The sequence below is a fragment of the Pleurodeles waltl genome, chromosome 9, assembly GCF_031143425.1.
Source record: "Pleurodeles waltl isolate 20211129_DDA chromosome 9, aPleWal1.hap1.20221129, whole genome shotgun sequence".
In the NCBI taxonomy this organism is placed as follows: domain Eukaryota; kingdom Metazoa; phylum Chordata; class Amphibia; order Caudata; family Salamandridae; genus Pleurodeles; species Pleurodeles waltl.
This window is the reverse complement of record NC_090448.1, coordinates 389,187,226-389,200,395: the sequence shown is the minus strand read 5'-3', so window position 1 is coordinate 389,200,395 and position 13,170 is coordinate 389,187,226. Positions and strand designations below refer to the sequence as shown.

At 42.5% G+C, this 13,170-nt stretch overlaps 1 protein-coding gene across 3 annotated transcripts in view; it reads right to left on the bottom strand.

Annotated features, from left to right (window-relative positions):
* EML3 (EMAP like 3) overlaps positions 1-13,170 on the bottom strand; it is a 293,640-nt gene that overhangs the window by 169,472 nt on the left and 110,998 nt on the right. For all 3 annotated transcript variants that reach the window (XM_069207042.1, XM_069207043.1, XM_069207044.1), the window contains one exon: positions 4,936-5,058. In XM_069207042.1, coding sequence (XP_069063143.1) covers positions 4,936-5,058 — 123 coding nt within the window. The remainder of the gene's footprint in view (positions 1-4,935; positions 5,059-13,170) is intronic.

Sequence of the window (13,170 nt, the reverse complement as noted above, 5' to 3'; positions counted from 1 at the left end):
ATCTATGGATGTTTCCTCTTTGACACTCTATGACTTCACCTGCCTTGTAAAGTCACTTACAACATTGGGCTAGTGGGGGCAGGTACAGGTTGGTTCATCCAAGATTGACATATTCTTTATGTACTGTTTTCATTCACCTTTATGGTCCTCTGCCGGAAGCATCTAATTGGTTAGCGCAGGATGGTCGAGCCACTGCTGTTAAGGTTTGTGTGCGACCTGCAGGTGACTTGTTTCTTAGGTAGATGGACTCTGCTTTTCATGCCTGCATGATGGATTGTATGTAACTGTAATTTTGAGTTTTCCTGTAATTTTGATTTTTCTTTCAATTTTGTTTTTTCCTTTCCATCAGACCCCCTCCCTCTTCCTCACTCTCTCTGTAGCTCCCTTCCCCCTCCTTTTTCCTCCTCCCCATTTTTCCCCCTTTTTAATATATATTATTATTTTTTATTATTATATTTTTTAAATTTTTTATTATTATTATTTTTTCATTCCTTTCTCTTCATAATTTAAAATTTTCCTTTAATCTTTTCTTTTCCCTTATATCGCCTCCCGTACACCCTTCTCCAATTTTTTCCCCCTTTTCCCCTTCCCCCTCTTCCCTCAGTCCCCCGCTACCCCTCCACACTCCCTGTGTCACTTCTTGGTGTGTTGCTTTTCTACTTGAGTGATGCCACATCCATACAGGCATCTAGAGGGGCATCCCCAATTCAGGATCCTCGTAATCCTACATTGGGCCACCGACGACCTCCATCTTGGAAGGTCATCGATCTAGTCTTCTCGCACGCCAACAAGTCTGGACGCGTGAGCAGTTCTCCATTACAAATACTTGATCCCTATGGGGATCGTGGTGTTACTTGGGCCACGGTGAGGTGAGGAGTAGGTTTTTGGCGGGAGTGTCGCTTTGAGGAAGTAAGTGCTTTGTATGCCCTAGACCACCTGCAGTGGTCAGAACGCGCTCTTTGGGCTTGACCTTCACCGCATTTTTATTTGTGTATATTTTACAGAGTGTGACTATAAGCACACACCGCTCCCGCAGGACCTATGATGCAATTAGCATAAACACTGAAAGTAGGTCACACATGCACCATGTGTGTTTTCCTAGAGCTGCCTTATGTGTTTTAAGTGTTTTGTAGTGTTTCTTATATGTAGTACGTTTTGTATTCGTTTTTATGTATGAAATACAGGTGCATTTTGGCTGGGTGTTGGTGACAACGGCACCACACCCCTGAGAGATGCATTTATCTTCTCTTTTCTTCCACAGATTTCCCCAGCAGAACATTGATACTGATGGGTAGTATTTAATGTAATTGATATATGTCACCTTACCACAGTAAATAGTAAGAGTACTTCCACTAGTGGTAGGCGCACGAGGAGTGATACCAGGGAGATCACTTTGGTCCTGAAGAGGAGTTTAGGGGTAAACTTCAAAACATGTAGACCAGTAAGGAGGACAGGTACATAATATACACACCCTCCTGACACTCTTTTTTAATCATACCACCCCTGTGAGACATATTAAACTAGTCATATTATCCAGAGGGGGGTATTTGTAACTTACCAAGACCCCACCACTCCTATCCTTTTCTAGTATCCACATCGCTGATACCAACAGTGCTCCCGCATATTCCGTCGGTCACAGCACGCCTCGTTCTGCAGCAGAACGGGAAGAAACCCAATGATGAAGCATGCAACCAAGGGGTAACACTGGTGGGTGAGGGTTTTCCTAACAAGAAAACTTTTTTTCTGTAGAAGTTTTCCCCTTCTGGGTTGGGTCTCTAAATACGTTTACGGATTGCATGAGTACCACACTGCATCACTGCCCTTCCTTTCAGATAGTGTTAAACTCAAAATTTACTGTGGTCGAATTCTGATTTTGAGTCAGTTCCAGGTTTCTTCATGTTGAACTTGGTGACCTAGGTGTTACTTCTCAGTTAATTCACATCTGTTGTTTTTTAGGGCTTGTATGACATAAAGTTATATGTAAACTCTGTTCCTGAGACTCTTGGTTTCACTGTTCATATATTTATTTACATACAAGGTGTTGTGAAGAACATCCAGTGGTAAAAACTGCTGCCTCTGAGACTCATGGGATACTGCACAAGAGCAGAGATGGATACGAAGGCCAAGATTTCAGACATCCAAATCATAGTATGTCTACAATGAGTAGCACTGGTGATCTTGAGTGTCTAACTAACCTAGGTGTCCTAAATGTGTCCTTGCATGGTAAAGCCTTAAATAAGCATTTCACAATTTATGTATTGATTCTGAGTGATGGGATGGAATACTGGAACTGCGGCTATTCTGAGGGTCAACTGTGAATGTGCCAGAGGCTGCGCCATAGATTATCTTCAGTTTAGGTTTAGTGCAGTATGCAGAGATGGTGGTCATGGTGTCATCATTTCCCTGATCCTTATGTTGGGAGGTGGGACCCTGCCTTGATGGGCTTACCCTGCATGCATTGTGGGCTTTACTTTTGCAACTCTCCTAGGGGTCAGGAGTATCAGACGTGGCATTTAGATTTATTATGTTGTGCACTTGTTCTGTAGTATAGTTTTGTTACACCATGCCAGTATTTTCCTGTTTTTTTTGTTCCAAGGGATTTCTGCTTAGCAATGTCACTTGACCTTAGCCACTATGACATCGGCCACTGGCTTGCTCCCAAACTAGAGGTGTTCTGGGGAGATAGATGTTACATTAAGCAGATCTCCCTTCTGGACGCTGGTCAAGGTTCTTCATGGTGCTTTTTGGAAGTTAGATAACTATATGCCAGACAGCGTACCCCTTATGTCCTTGCAGATGTGGAATCAGGGCCTTTTGGTGGTTCTGTATTTTATTCCTTTTAGAGCATTGCCCTCTGTGGGTGGGTCCATAAATATGCCCGTTCAGTGACAGTTTTTTGTGGCCAGTAATTGGCTTGTTCATTGGACAGTTATTTACACTCCTGAGGGATGTTTTGAAAACAACATACAAGGCTGCTCAGCTTATCAATCAACATGATTTTGCAAAGTCTCATTTTGTAAGGATTGTGAAAAGGAAGGGGTACGAAGTGGCAAAAATCTGATTGCTGACTGGTATTCCTCATTACACTGAGCCATATTCTTCCTGGTCACAGTCTGAGGTTCCCCCTCACTGTACCTCCTGTGCAGCATGTCCTTGACTGTCTAAGTACTGCTTGGGCATTACAACCTGATCTTCTTGTTGAAAGATTTATGCAAGGAGCAGGGGATACTTTTTGTTATATTTAAATGACTAGCGCAGTAGACCATTTCCCTGGCATGACTCATCCTGAAACTATAGGGACGGTCACAATGAATGGTGCCACTTATTGTAATGGAAATCACACAAAACTATTCAGAACATTACAGAAGCACAATGATGATTACACAAGCCCCTGGGAGCGACCGAATATCCTGCACGTGAGTATGCATGCATGCATTCACAAACAAAGTGTTCCTGCTTCGGTAATGCAGCCCATGGACTGCTGGGCTTCAAGGGAACCTGGTTCCACTGAGAAACAATCTATAATTTCCCAAATTCTTTCAGACTAAGCACCTGAAGACCTCAGCTAACACCATTGTATTCTGATAGGGATTTATTCCCTCTTTTAAAATATTGAGCATGCATCTCTCCCATAGAACTTTAAACAATGCCACATAAATGTTTTGGTCAGTACTGCTTGGTGACTCACTGTATACTATTATTGTGGTTAACAACCTGAGGATGGGCAGATCGGAAACAAATGGAATATTGTAGGTATTTTTGATAGCTTCAATATACAATATTATGAGAATTTAGTGATCAATTAGCGAGGAGAGGAATTTGTGAAGAAATTAATTTTTACATGTTTGTGATTATAGGAAATGAATTAAAAAATAATTGCTTTCATCACTGCCTGAAAGTGGGGATTGTGACGAATATGAAATATGGACATAAAGATAATGTCTGGGATTGCCAATTCAGCCGCCCACCGAGTTTAATTGAGTTGAAATATTTGGATTACTACACTGGGGTATGTACTTGCATGTTACTCTTCATATTTTATTATCTGGTTATTCTCTGTTTTGTTAAGGGACTATAAAATATGTAAAGATTGTTTAGGATTGAGGCTATCATCTCTTTCATGGTTTTTGACCTTAGATATGTTTTTGATTAATATATTTTTTGATAATTTGTGTACTCTAAAATTAGATTAATGTGAGGATATACAATGATTGGTCCATTGTTTGAGCTTGGGTTGAAGATGAATATATATAAGGATTTATATTCAAATCATTTTTCAAATCAATTATCGAAAGCCAGAAATTAATATTGCATATTTAGTCAATGTTATTAAAGGTATGCCAATTGTTATGATTTTTTCCTGTATTTGTACACTCGTGGTGTTTTCCTTTTGTTTGTTGATTACATTTTCTTTTTTTTCTGTTATGTTTTCAAGGTTTGCTGTTCTTCAGTTTTTAATGGGGTGTTATTTAAAATGCCTAGTAATATATATTTTTTTGAAGATCATATGCTATTTTGTTATGAGGTTTATCTTTCGATATGTTTCTGAGTTATTTCTGTTTATGTATTTTTGTATATGTCTTTTTAATTATGCACACTATAAGTCATTTGTATTTATTGTATTGTCGCCCTGAAGCAGTCCTCAATCAAGGACAAAAGACATTGGCTGTTTCTGCTATAAATGTGTGCTGTTTTACGAAAATAATATAAAGATAAGATATAAATACAACCCTTATAAAGAAAGTGACTTTTATACTGTTATTTGTCGTGCACCAGTCCTATTTAAGCTCTGTCCCTGTGCTCTTACCTTTCCAAGATACTGAAGCACAAGGCCCCTTACCTCTCCAGACTAAAGAATTCCCCAGCCCCTTACCTTTCCATGTTACACACGCCCCTTCTCAGATATGCACTCCAACAGCACCCCTACCCCCTTACCTATCAAGGCTACTGGAGCGGCTGAACAGGTTGGCGGAAGAGGCAGCTTTCTTGGTCAATCTCAGTTTCGCTTTCTCCAGGCCGTCCTTTGCTGGTTTGTCCGTGGAAGCGGACCGCCGAATCCTAAAACAAAGAGAAGGAGAGGAAACAATAAACAAAGAGAGACCAAACTAAATAAGGATCTGATGAGCAAAATGGGCCATCTGTCTTGGTTGGAAGAGAGAGACATATGCGGGAGAGGCGACTTCACATAAGGAGACTTCACATAAGGAGACTATACATTTGATAATTAGCTCTATGTCCTTAGTGTACATTACCCAGTCTTGATCTGTTAACAAACAGTACTTTAGACTCTAAGATTATATGTCACTGCATTTTAAGTATGCGTCAACAAGTCTCAGCTGGCAAAATGATGTTGGTTAAAATAAATTAGGACTAGCTAAAGATGAACCGGATGACAGATGGACAGCGGAACCCGTTAGAAAGCTGGGTGAGTACAATTGTGAGGGATAAGTACAGACAGCGGAAGGGAGGATATTTCACATGAAACACTCACCATTGCCTGTTTTTAGTGGTGTTTGTAGCACGGCGAGCTCCTCACCTAATGTTTTTTTTTTTTTTTACATTTTAGCATGCCACTCGGCCAAATTCTTTCTTTTCATTTTTTGGAGCTATAGAGGTGCCGATGTGATGTTCAGCAGCAGCGGCTTCTCTACTCTGGCAGAGGAGCGTCACCCTTGCCAGCAACAGAAGCTGCAAAACTTGAAAAATAAAACAATAATAAACCACGTTTATTATTGTTTTATTTTTCAAAGGTCCGGGGCCTTTGGGGATGACAGACAGAGAGGGAAAGTGGTGTGCACTTCCATCAGTGCGCATGTGTGTTTGTCCAGCTGTCCCAGGAAGGCCAAACCCACATGCGCACTGAGCTGTCTCCAACCCGAGGTGTGTTACCAGGTTGGAGACAACAGGCACAGGCTCCCAGTCTGCCTGGGAGCGCAAAGCCAGGGCGCTCAAGCCAATCCTGACACTGCTCTCATGCTGCCAGCAGCATGAGAGCAATGTCAGGATTGGCCACAGGTCAGACTGTGAGCCTGTGCCTTCAGTGGAGCCTGCAGACTGGCATTGCAGCGATGTGGCAGATAAGTTTATTTTTTTTCTGTTTTTGTTTTGTTTCGGCACCCCTCCACCACCCTGCCCCGACATCAGCGCAACTGATGTACAGAGCAGCACTGTGAGAAGCGACCAGGTGATTTTGTTGCTTCTGCAACCCGCCTCCCTCTTCTTTTGTTACTTGTTACAGTGATTGACCCTTGTACTCCAGCTTTTTCCTTTGCGGTGTGCTTCCCCTTAGCTACCGTTTCTAAGCTGTCATCTCGAGGTTCAACCTGAAGCCATTTACCCAGCTGCAATTCCAACCTGTATTTAACACAGTGGTGTGCAGGCAGTGCAATGTCCTGCACTGAATGGTACCCAGCAGAATGGCCGCATACCACAGTGAAGACATTGAGAAGTCAATTAGCACGTTCCAGAACAATGTCCTTAATAATCTGTGTTCATGGTCGTTGCATTAGACACTCCCTTCACAGCCTTTCAAAATGCACGCATCTGAGGATCCAACTTTGTATCACTTGTTCTGACAGGCTCCCTCAAGCAGTGGCCTATCATAACAAAGGGTACCACTTTTTAGACAGATATTGTCTTTTGCTCTAGGACCCCTATCGGGTGATTAGCTGCGTTTTATAAATCCTGATTGACTGATTGATTGATAACGCCGAAAGAACCAATTGGATCCTACTGGCTTAAATCAAAACTAACGCATAAGGTCCCAGACAGACTGCTGATCCTTTGAGCAGTTAGTGTAGCCAATCCTTTACTGTCATCTGAGGGTGCAAGCCATTTATCCTTGCTGGTCATTCATAAGGCAACAAAATTCTGAAATCCTGTTTACCTCAGTGCATACATTTTTCAGGATTTAAGTGTTTTCCTTTGACATATCCTATGCACGTCCTAGTAATTTAGATTTTGAACAGGCTGCATCTATGCATGTATTGTGTGTCCTTAAGTGGTGTTATTATGTTTTAAAAAAGTGTTTTATTACTTCGCATTTGTAGAAAAAATATTTAGAGTTTTGGACTTACTGATTTGTTCATTTTGTAAGGTATAAGTCTCGTGAGAGCAGGGCAAGAGCTGTAGCTCGTAGTTTTCGCTCAACGTATGAATAGTGATTTCTCCATCACAAATAAGAAATCCAAGGAATGTCTTTCTGCTATAGCTCGCTGAATGTAGTTTAATTCTTTATACTTAAACTCGGATAAAACTGAGATGCGTGTGTATGGAAATTCTAATATTGACTGGACCAATAATTGGTGACCCTCTGATCTTGACCCTATCACTGCTTCCACCCACAATCTGGTGGTCTTGTGAGAGTTTGACTGAAATTTCCTTCCTCTCCTCAATAAGGTGAACCACTCCTCTTTTTCTTACTGAAACACTGAGGAAGTTCCTTTCAATTCACTGTCTGAAACACCATAATCCTGGTAGGAATTTCATCTTGGTTGACATAGTGTGTCTATCTGTATTTATGCTTGCCTAAATATGAGACAGCTAATCTCTAGGTTGTGCAGAATACAGCCTCTCATTTTATTTTAGAACTCAACCGGCACAGCTGTGTCTCACCCTATCTCACTCTGTCTCTTTGGCTCTCAATTCATAAGCCCTTGGCTTTTATATGCCCTACACTTCTTTCATCCAGTGCACAGCTCTGGCCCAATTTGTTACTCCATCCGTTTGTCAAATACATTCCAAATTAGAACTCTTTGTTCTGTTTTAACCAATGTGCACAATGTTCAGGGCCAACGTAGGTCTTGTCTTGGGGAACATGCTTTTCCGGTCCTCAAAGTGAACCACTGGAATTCTCTTCATTCTGCTTTGTGGCTAATTTCTAATCATTTACAATCTTGCAAGAGATTAAGGGGGTCTTTTAGAGTTTGATGGATGTACAGCATCCTCTAAATAGCACCAGAAGCCAAGCATGGTTCATCCACCTCATGAAATATGTTCAAAGTGCCAGGTTTTTACCTGTGGAACCTCAGTCAACTATGCCGGCAGAAACCTTTCAATGACACCCCGTCCACCATAAGGCCATCGGTGGATGAACATAAGAACATCTGCCCTGTTTATGTGGGGATCAGAATTTAACCTCAGCTCATAATTATGTCATAATTGGGTGGAGCAAAGCAACACAGCATCCCCTCAATACTCATACTATTGGGAATGAGAGAGGTTGTACTTGAAGTTTTTCAACTTGTCGAAAAAGAGCTCAGACTGAGTAATTATTGTCTCTCAAAATTGCAACATTTTAAGCCAGATGTATCATTAATTTTTGTGGTCGCAAACGGCCCGATTGGGCCGTTTGCGACCGCAAAAATGCATTTTGGTATATATGAATTCCAATTTGCGATTCGGTAGCCTGTTACCGAACTGCAAATTTGAATTGTAACTACTTACCGATTTGGTATTAGGAAGGGGCGTGTCAAGGAAATCCATTCCTAATACTGAACCGCAGCGGTATGCAGGAATGTTTTGTGCTAAATGTGGTGGAAAAAAATGTCATTTTACCACCTACTACAAGTAGGTGATAACCCTTTGTGAATGCATGCGAAAACATTTTTTAAGAGCAGACAGTGGTTCCCCAGACCACTGCCTACTCTTAAAAAATGAAAAGAAAACTTTTAATTTTTCTTTCTTAAACACATCCCGTTTTCCTTTAAGGGAAACGGACTGTAATTAAAAGAAGAAAAAAATCTTTATTTAAAATCAATCAAACACATGGTGGTCTGCAGAGCCAAGCAGGCCACTATCTCTGTGATTTTAGGGTTTCCTAATGGGTCACAAATTGTGACAAACCTCATGAATATTAATGAGGTAGACCTCTTTGCGACCCATTAGCTAACACAAAATGGAAAACTATGAGTTTCATGCATTAAAATAGCGATTACCTCATTGCGATTCGCAGGGAATCGTAATTAGGTAATCACAATTTAATAAAATGATACATCTGGCCCTTTGTCACTCTAAATCTCACTAAAAATGGCTTCCTGACCGTGTAGGAGCCCCCAGGCACAGGGCTCCTTTGTAGTGCCGAGACTTCAGTCATGAATGTCAATGAATGGCAAACCAAGGTAGTGCCAGCTATCCCAGGCTTGCGCAGGCTTGCGCTTCGGTACACCTGGCTTTGCCACTGTGTAGGCTACCACTGGTGTTGTACTCACGAAGGCAGCAGCAGGAACAGAAAGTTGTTGTTTCCCTTATCCCCGCCGCAGATAACAGTAGGCTTTTGAGGAGAAAGCAGTAAGCAAACCCGTGTGAAGTCAAAAGTTGTCAAAGGGCATGTGATGCCACTACTTTTGCCCTAACATTTGATGACTTGATATATGTATGAGTTTAGGAGACTTCCTTAAGCCCCTTTCAGGGGATACCGATCTGAACTGCTGCAGATGATCGATTAAATACTGCTGAGAAGCCACTTGGGAACTAAAAGAGACTATGGGGGTCATTCTAACCCTGGCGGTAAAAACCGCCAGGGCGAATGACCGCGGTAGCACCGCCAACAGGCTGGCGGTGCACAGCTGGGCATTCTGACCGCGGCGGTTCAGCCGCGGCCAGAAACGGAAAGTCGGCGGTGTCCCGCCGACTTTCCGCTGCCCGTGAGAATCCTCCGCCGCCATGGGGATTCTCACACCCCCTACCGCCATCCTGTTCCTGGCGGGTCTCCCGCCAGGAACAGGATGGCGGTAGGGGGTGCCGCGGGGCCCCTGGGGGCCCCTGCAGTGCCCATGCCAACGGCATGGGCACTGCAGGGGCCCCCGTAAGAGGGGCCCAAAAAGAATTTCAGTGTCTGCCTAGCAGACACTGAAATTCGCGACGGGTGCTACTGCACCCGTCGCACTCCAGCAACTCCGCCGGCTCCATTCAGAGCCGGCTTCATCGTTGCTGGGTCTTTCCCGCTGTGCTGGCGGGCGGCCTTTTGGCGGTCGCCCGCCAGCACATCGGGAAAGCCAGAATGGCCGCCGCGGTCTTGTGACCGCGGTGCGGTCATTTGGCGGGAACCGCATGGCGGGCGGCAACCGCCGCCCGCCGCGGTCATAATCAGGCCCTATGTAAGTTTCTGAGGTTTTGCAGCAGTGTTTCTGGCCCAGAATTCCACCAGACGCCGCTGATGGGCTTGCTCTTCATGCCAATTACTGAAAATTGAAACAGGAGACGCAGCTTCTTTGGCTTCACTTCCGATCAAGGAAACTTCACTTTACAAAGTGGGAGTGGATCTGGTTGGTCTCCTTCAAGCTCTCAGTTACAGTAGTAAACAATGCATTTGCATTCATAGTCGATAAGTTTTCAGGCACTTACAGGCAACGCCACTACACTCTAGTCTAGCATAAAGGGCAGCCAAAGCTGGGATGACTGGTTAGTAAGAGGCCTTGTCTTTGCCTCTGGCCGAATCTCTCAGGTTCAGAGCTATCTGAGCCACATACTCTGGCCTACCACTGAGGTAACAACTATTGTGTTCAGCAAACGCTTTCACCACTTGATTAATAGGCTCGTGTTTTGGAAAACGCCAAGAATTTTGTGCAGTTGAAGAAAAGAAAATGGGACATGCTTGTCTCCACCTACGGCTTTTTTCAACTTTCATGAGGCACTGAAGACCACAAGCCGAGTGCACTCCAGCCAATCTGAGCCTCTGAATGATAGCCTAGTCATGTAACACAGTGAGTTAAGTACTACATTCTCGGTGTTATCATAAGGATTTTGGTGGGGCCCCAGCAAGACATTGTGGGGACCCTTGAACCGAACAAATTGGAATTTTATTACCATTTTTCTATGTTAACCATTACATTAACAGAGTCACACAAAAACAGTTCACAAATGTCTTCCCTGGGTCCCCGAAAATCCTGGCAGACAGACTGGCACCCACAGTTAGGTCAGAATTTCAAAATGGAGGAGCATTTTTAGTTTCAATAATAGCTTTGGTTCTGTTTGACATCTTAACTAAATTTATGAAAAAATGTAATCCAAAATTCAAACCTTCTGATTGGCTAAAGGTTCTTTTTATTTTTTGGAGTGAGTGCTCTGATTTGATGGCTGCACCACGAACAGAAATGTTGCGCCTGCCATTACAGGACTCAGGGACTTAGTTTCCTGTCCTGAAAGTGTTTTCAAGAAGGGACACAAGGCGGCAATGTAGGAATACCATGACCTCCTAACCCTTCTGTGGGGGTCCCAGAGGTACTGCCCCAGGGCAAAAATATTTTTTGTTACAACTTTTGAGGTCCTGCGTTATGCCACCATACCACTGTCCAATGTATTCTAAAAACCAGTGCAGCCTTTGAAAATATAAATAAGTACTAAATTGCACAGAATCATATAAAACATAAATCACAGAAACACGTGTATATAAAATAATTAGACTGTGGCCTCCTACCTCTAGACACAGAAACCCCATAGATGGGCCAATACGTGCATCCTTCACAATTTTTACACAAATTATCATGGAGAGTCCACTACCTCCAGGTACTCAAGCCCCATTTGCTCGCCAAGCTCCTACTATACACAGCATCACCCAGAGCACACTTTTTACATGGAAAACCTACAATCTACAGACTCTCAAACGTTATGTTGTGAAGCTCCTACTACGCACTGTCTTTGTCCTGTAGATAACTCTTCATGGAGAGCCCACACCCTTTAAATATGTAAACACTATTAGGCGGGCAAGCAAGATGTAAAAGCTAACGTTCCTTAGCATTACAGAAACTATAGAAAACCCTCCTTCTGTAAAATAACTCCTTATTTAGGCCCTGTTTTGCTGTACTAGAAGAACCTGAATGGCATTTCTAGCCAGATTTAGCTTAGGAAGATTGTACTAAGCCACTCTGAGGCCTGTACTAATAACTCCCATAGGGAATTAATAGGGAATTTTTAAAGTACCAATAGCCCAATAGAAGCAAGGAATGGCGATAATGAGTTTATTAGAAATATTAAAGAGCACCATAACTTTACTACATGGAATGTCGAAGGTCTACGTAGTAAGATTGAGACAGAGGAGTTGGGTAACATTATCAATAAACTTGATCTGGTATGTAGTCAAGAAACATGGTGTGTTTCCCCGGTCCATCTGCAAGGTTTTACCTCATACTTCTTGCCAGCTATTCGTTCCCACTCTGGGAGGGCTAAGGGTGGGCTTCAAGTGTTTATTTCAAATAAACTCCCTATAGTGGTTAAAAAGACTTCCTGGGAAACTCAAAATGTTCAACTGTTGTGGCTGAAGGTGTCGAGTATGATTGATGTGGTAATAATTAACTATTATAATAATGTTTTGATTCTACCCACTGCAGAGTAGTTTATGCTCTACGCTCTATTCAGTCTAACTTTTTAATTTTGTGGGTTGGTGAATTTAACATCCACTCACGTCCCCTACAAATGTCCCGAACATGTGGGCTAACCAGTCATGAGGGGGTAGAGTATGACCATTTTTATCATAATGATTATGGAGAAGCGCTCAATATGATTCTGTAAAAATATGATCTGATGTTAATGGAATGTAAACGAGGTGCTAATGGGGAAGTAATACCATCATTTAGAGGTACTAACTCTTCATCTGTAATTGATCATATTGTAGTGTCTTCATTTGCCAATAACGTATGAGATACCCCCTACATTGCCCAGTCATTACTGAGTGATCTCGATCCAATTATTCTCCCTACAGTATTTTGGGGCCCCAAGGAAGCGTTCCATATTACTGCAAATAAGGTAGAGGCACATAGAACAAACAGGATGAGACTGAAATGACGTCGATCCAGCAAATCTTTTACAGAATATTGTACGAGGATGTTCATCTGAAATTAATTACTGCTTACAAGAGGAAATGGAATCCTCACAGTTGTTCAGTAGTTTTAGAAAAGGAGTGGAACAGTAGATATACCCAGGCAATTGAAGTTGTGGTATCCAAACCATTTACACATCACCATAGTTGAGGTTTTATCAGCTATCTCAGTTAGTGCCGGTGATAAGGCCCCAGGCCAAGATGAGTTACCGGTGGACTTTTTCAAATATCAAAGTGCTTTTTGGGTACCTATTCTCACAAGTCTGTTAAATATAGCCATGACTGGGGAAATCCCGATGTCCACGACTACATACATCATTAAACCTACACACAAGAAAGGTGACAAAGCTGATCCC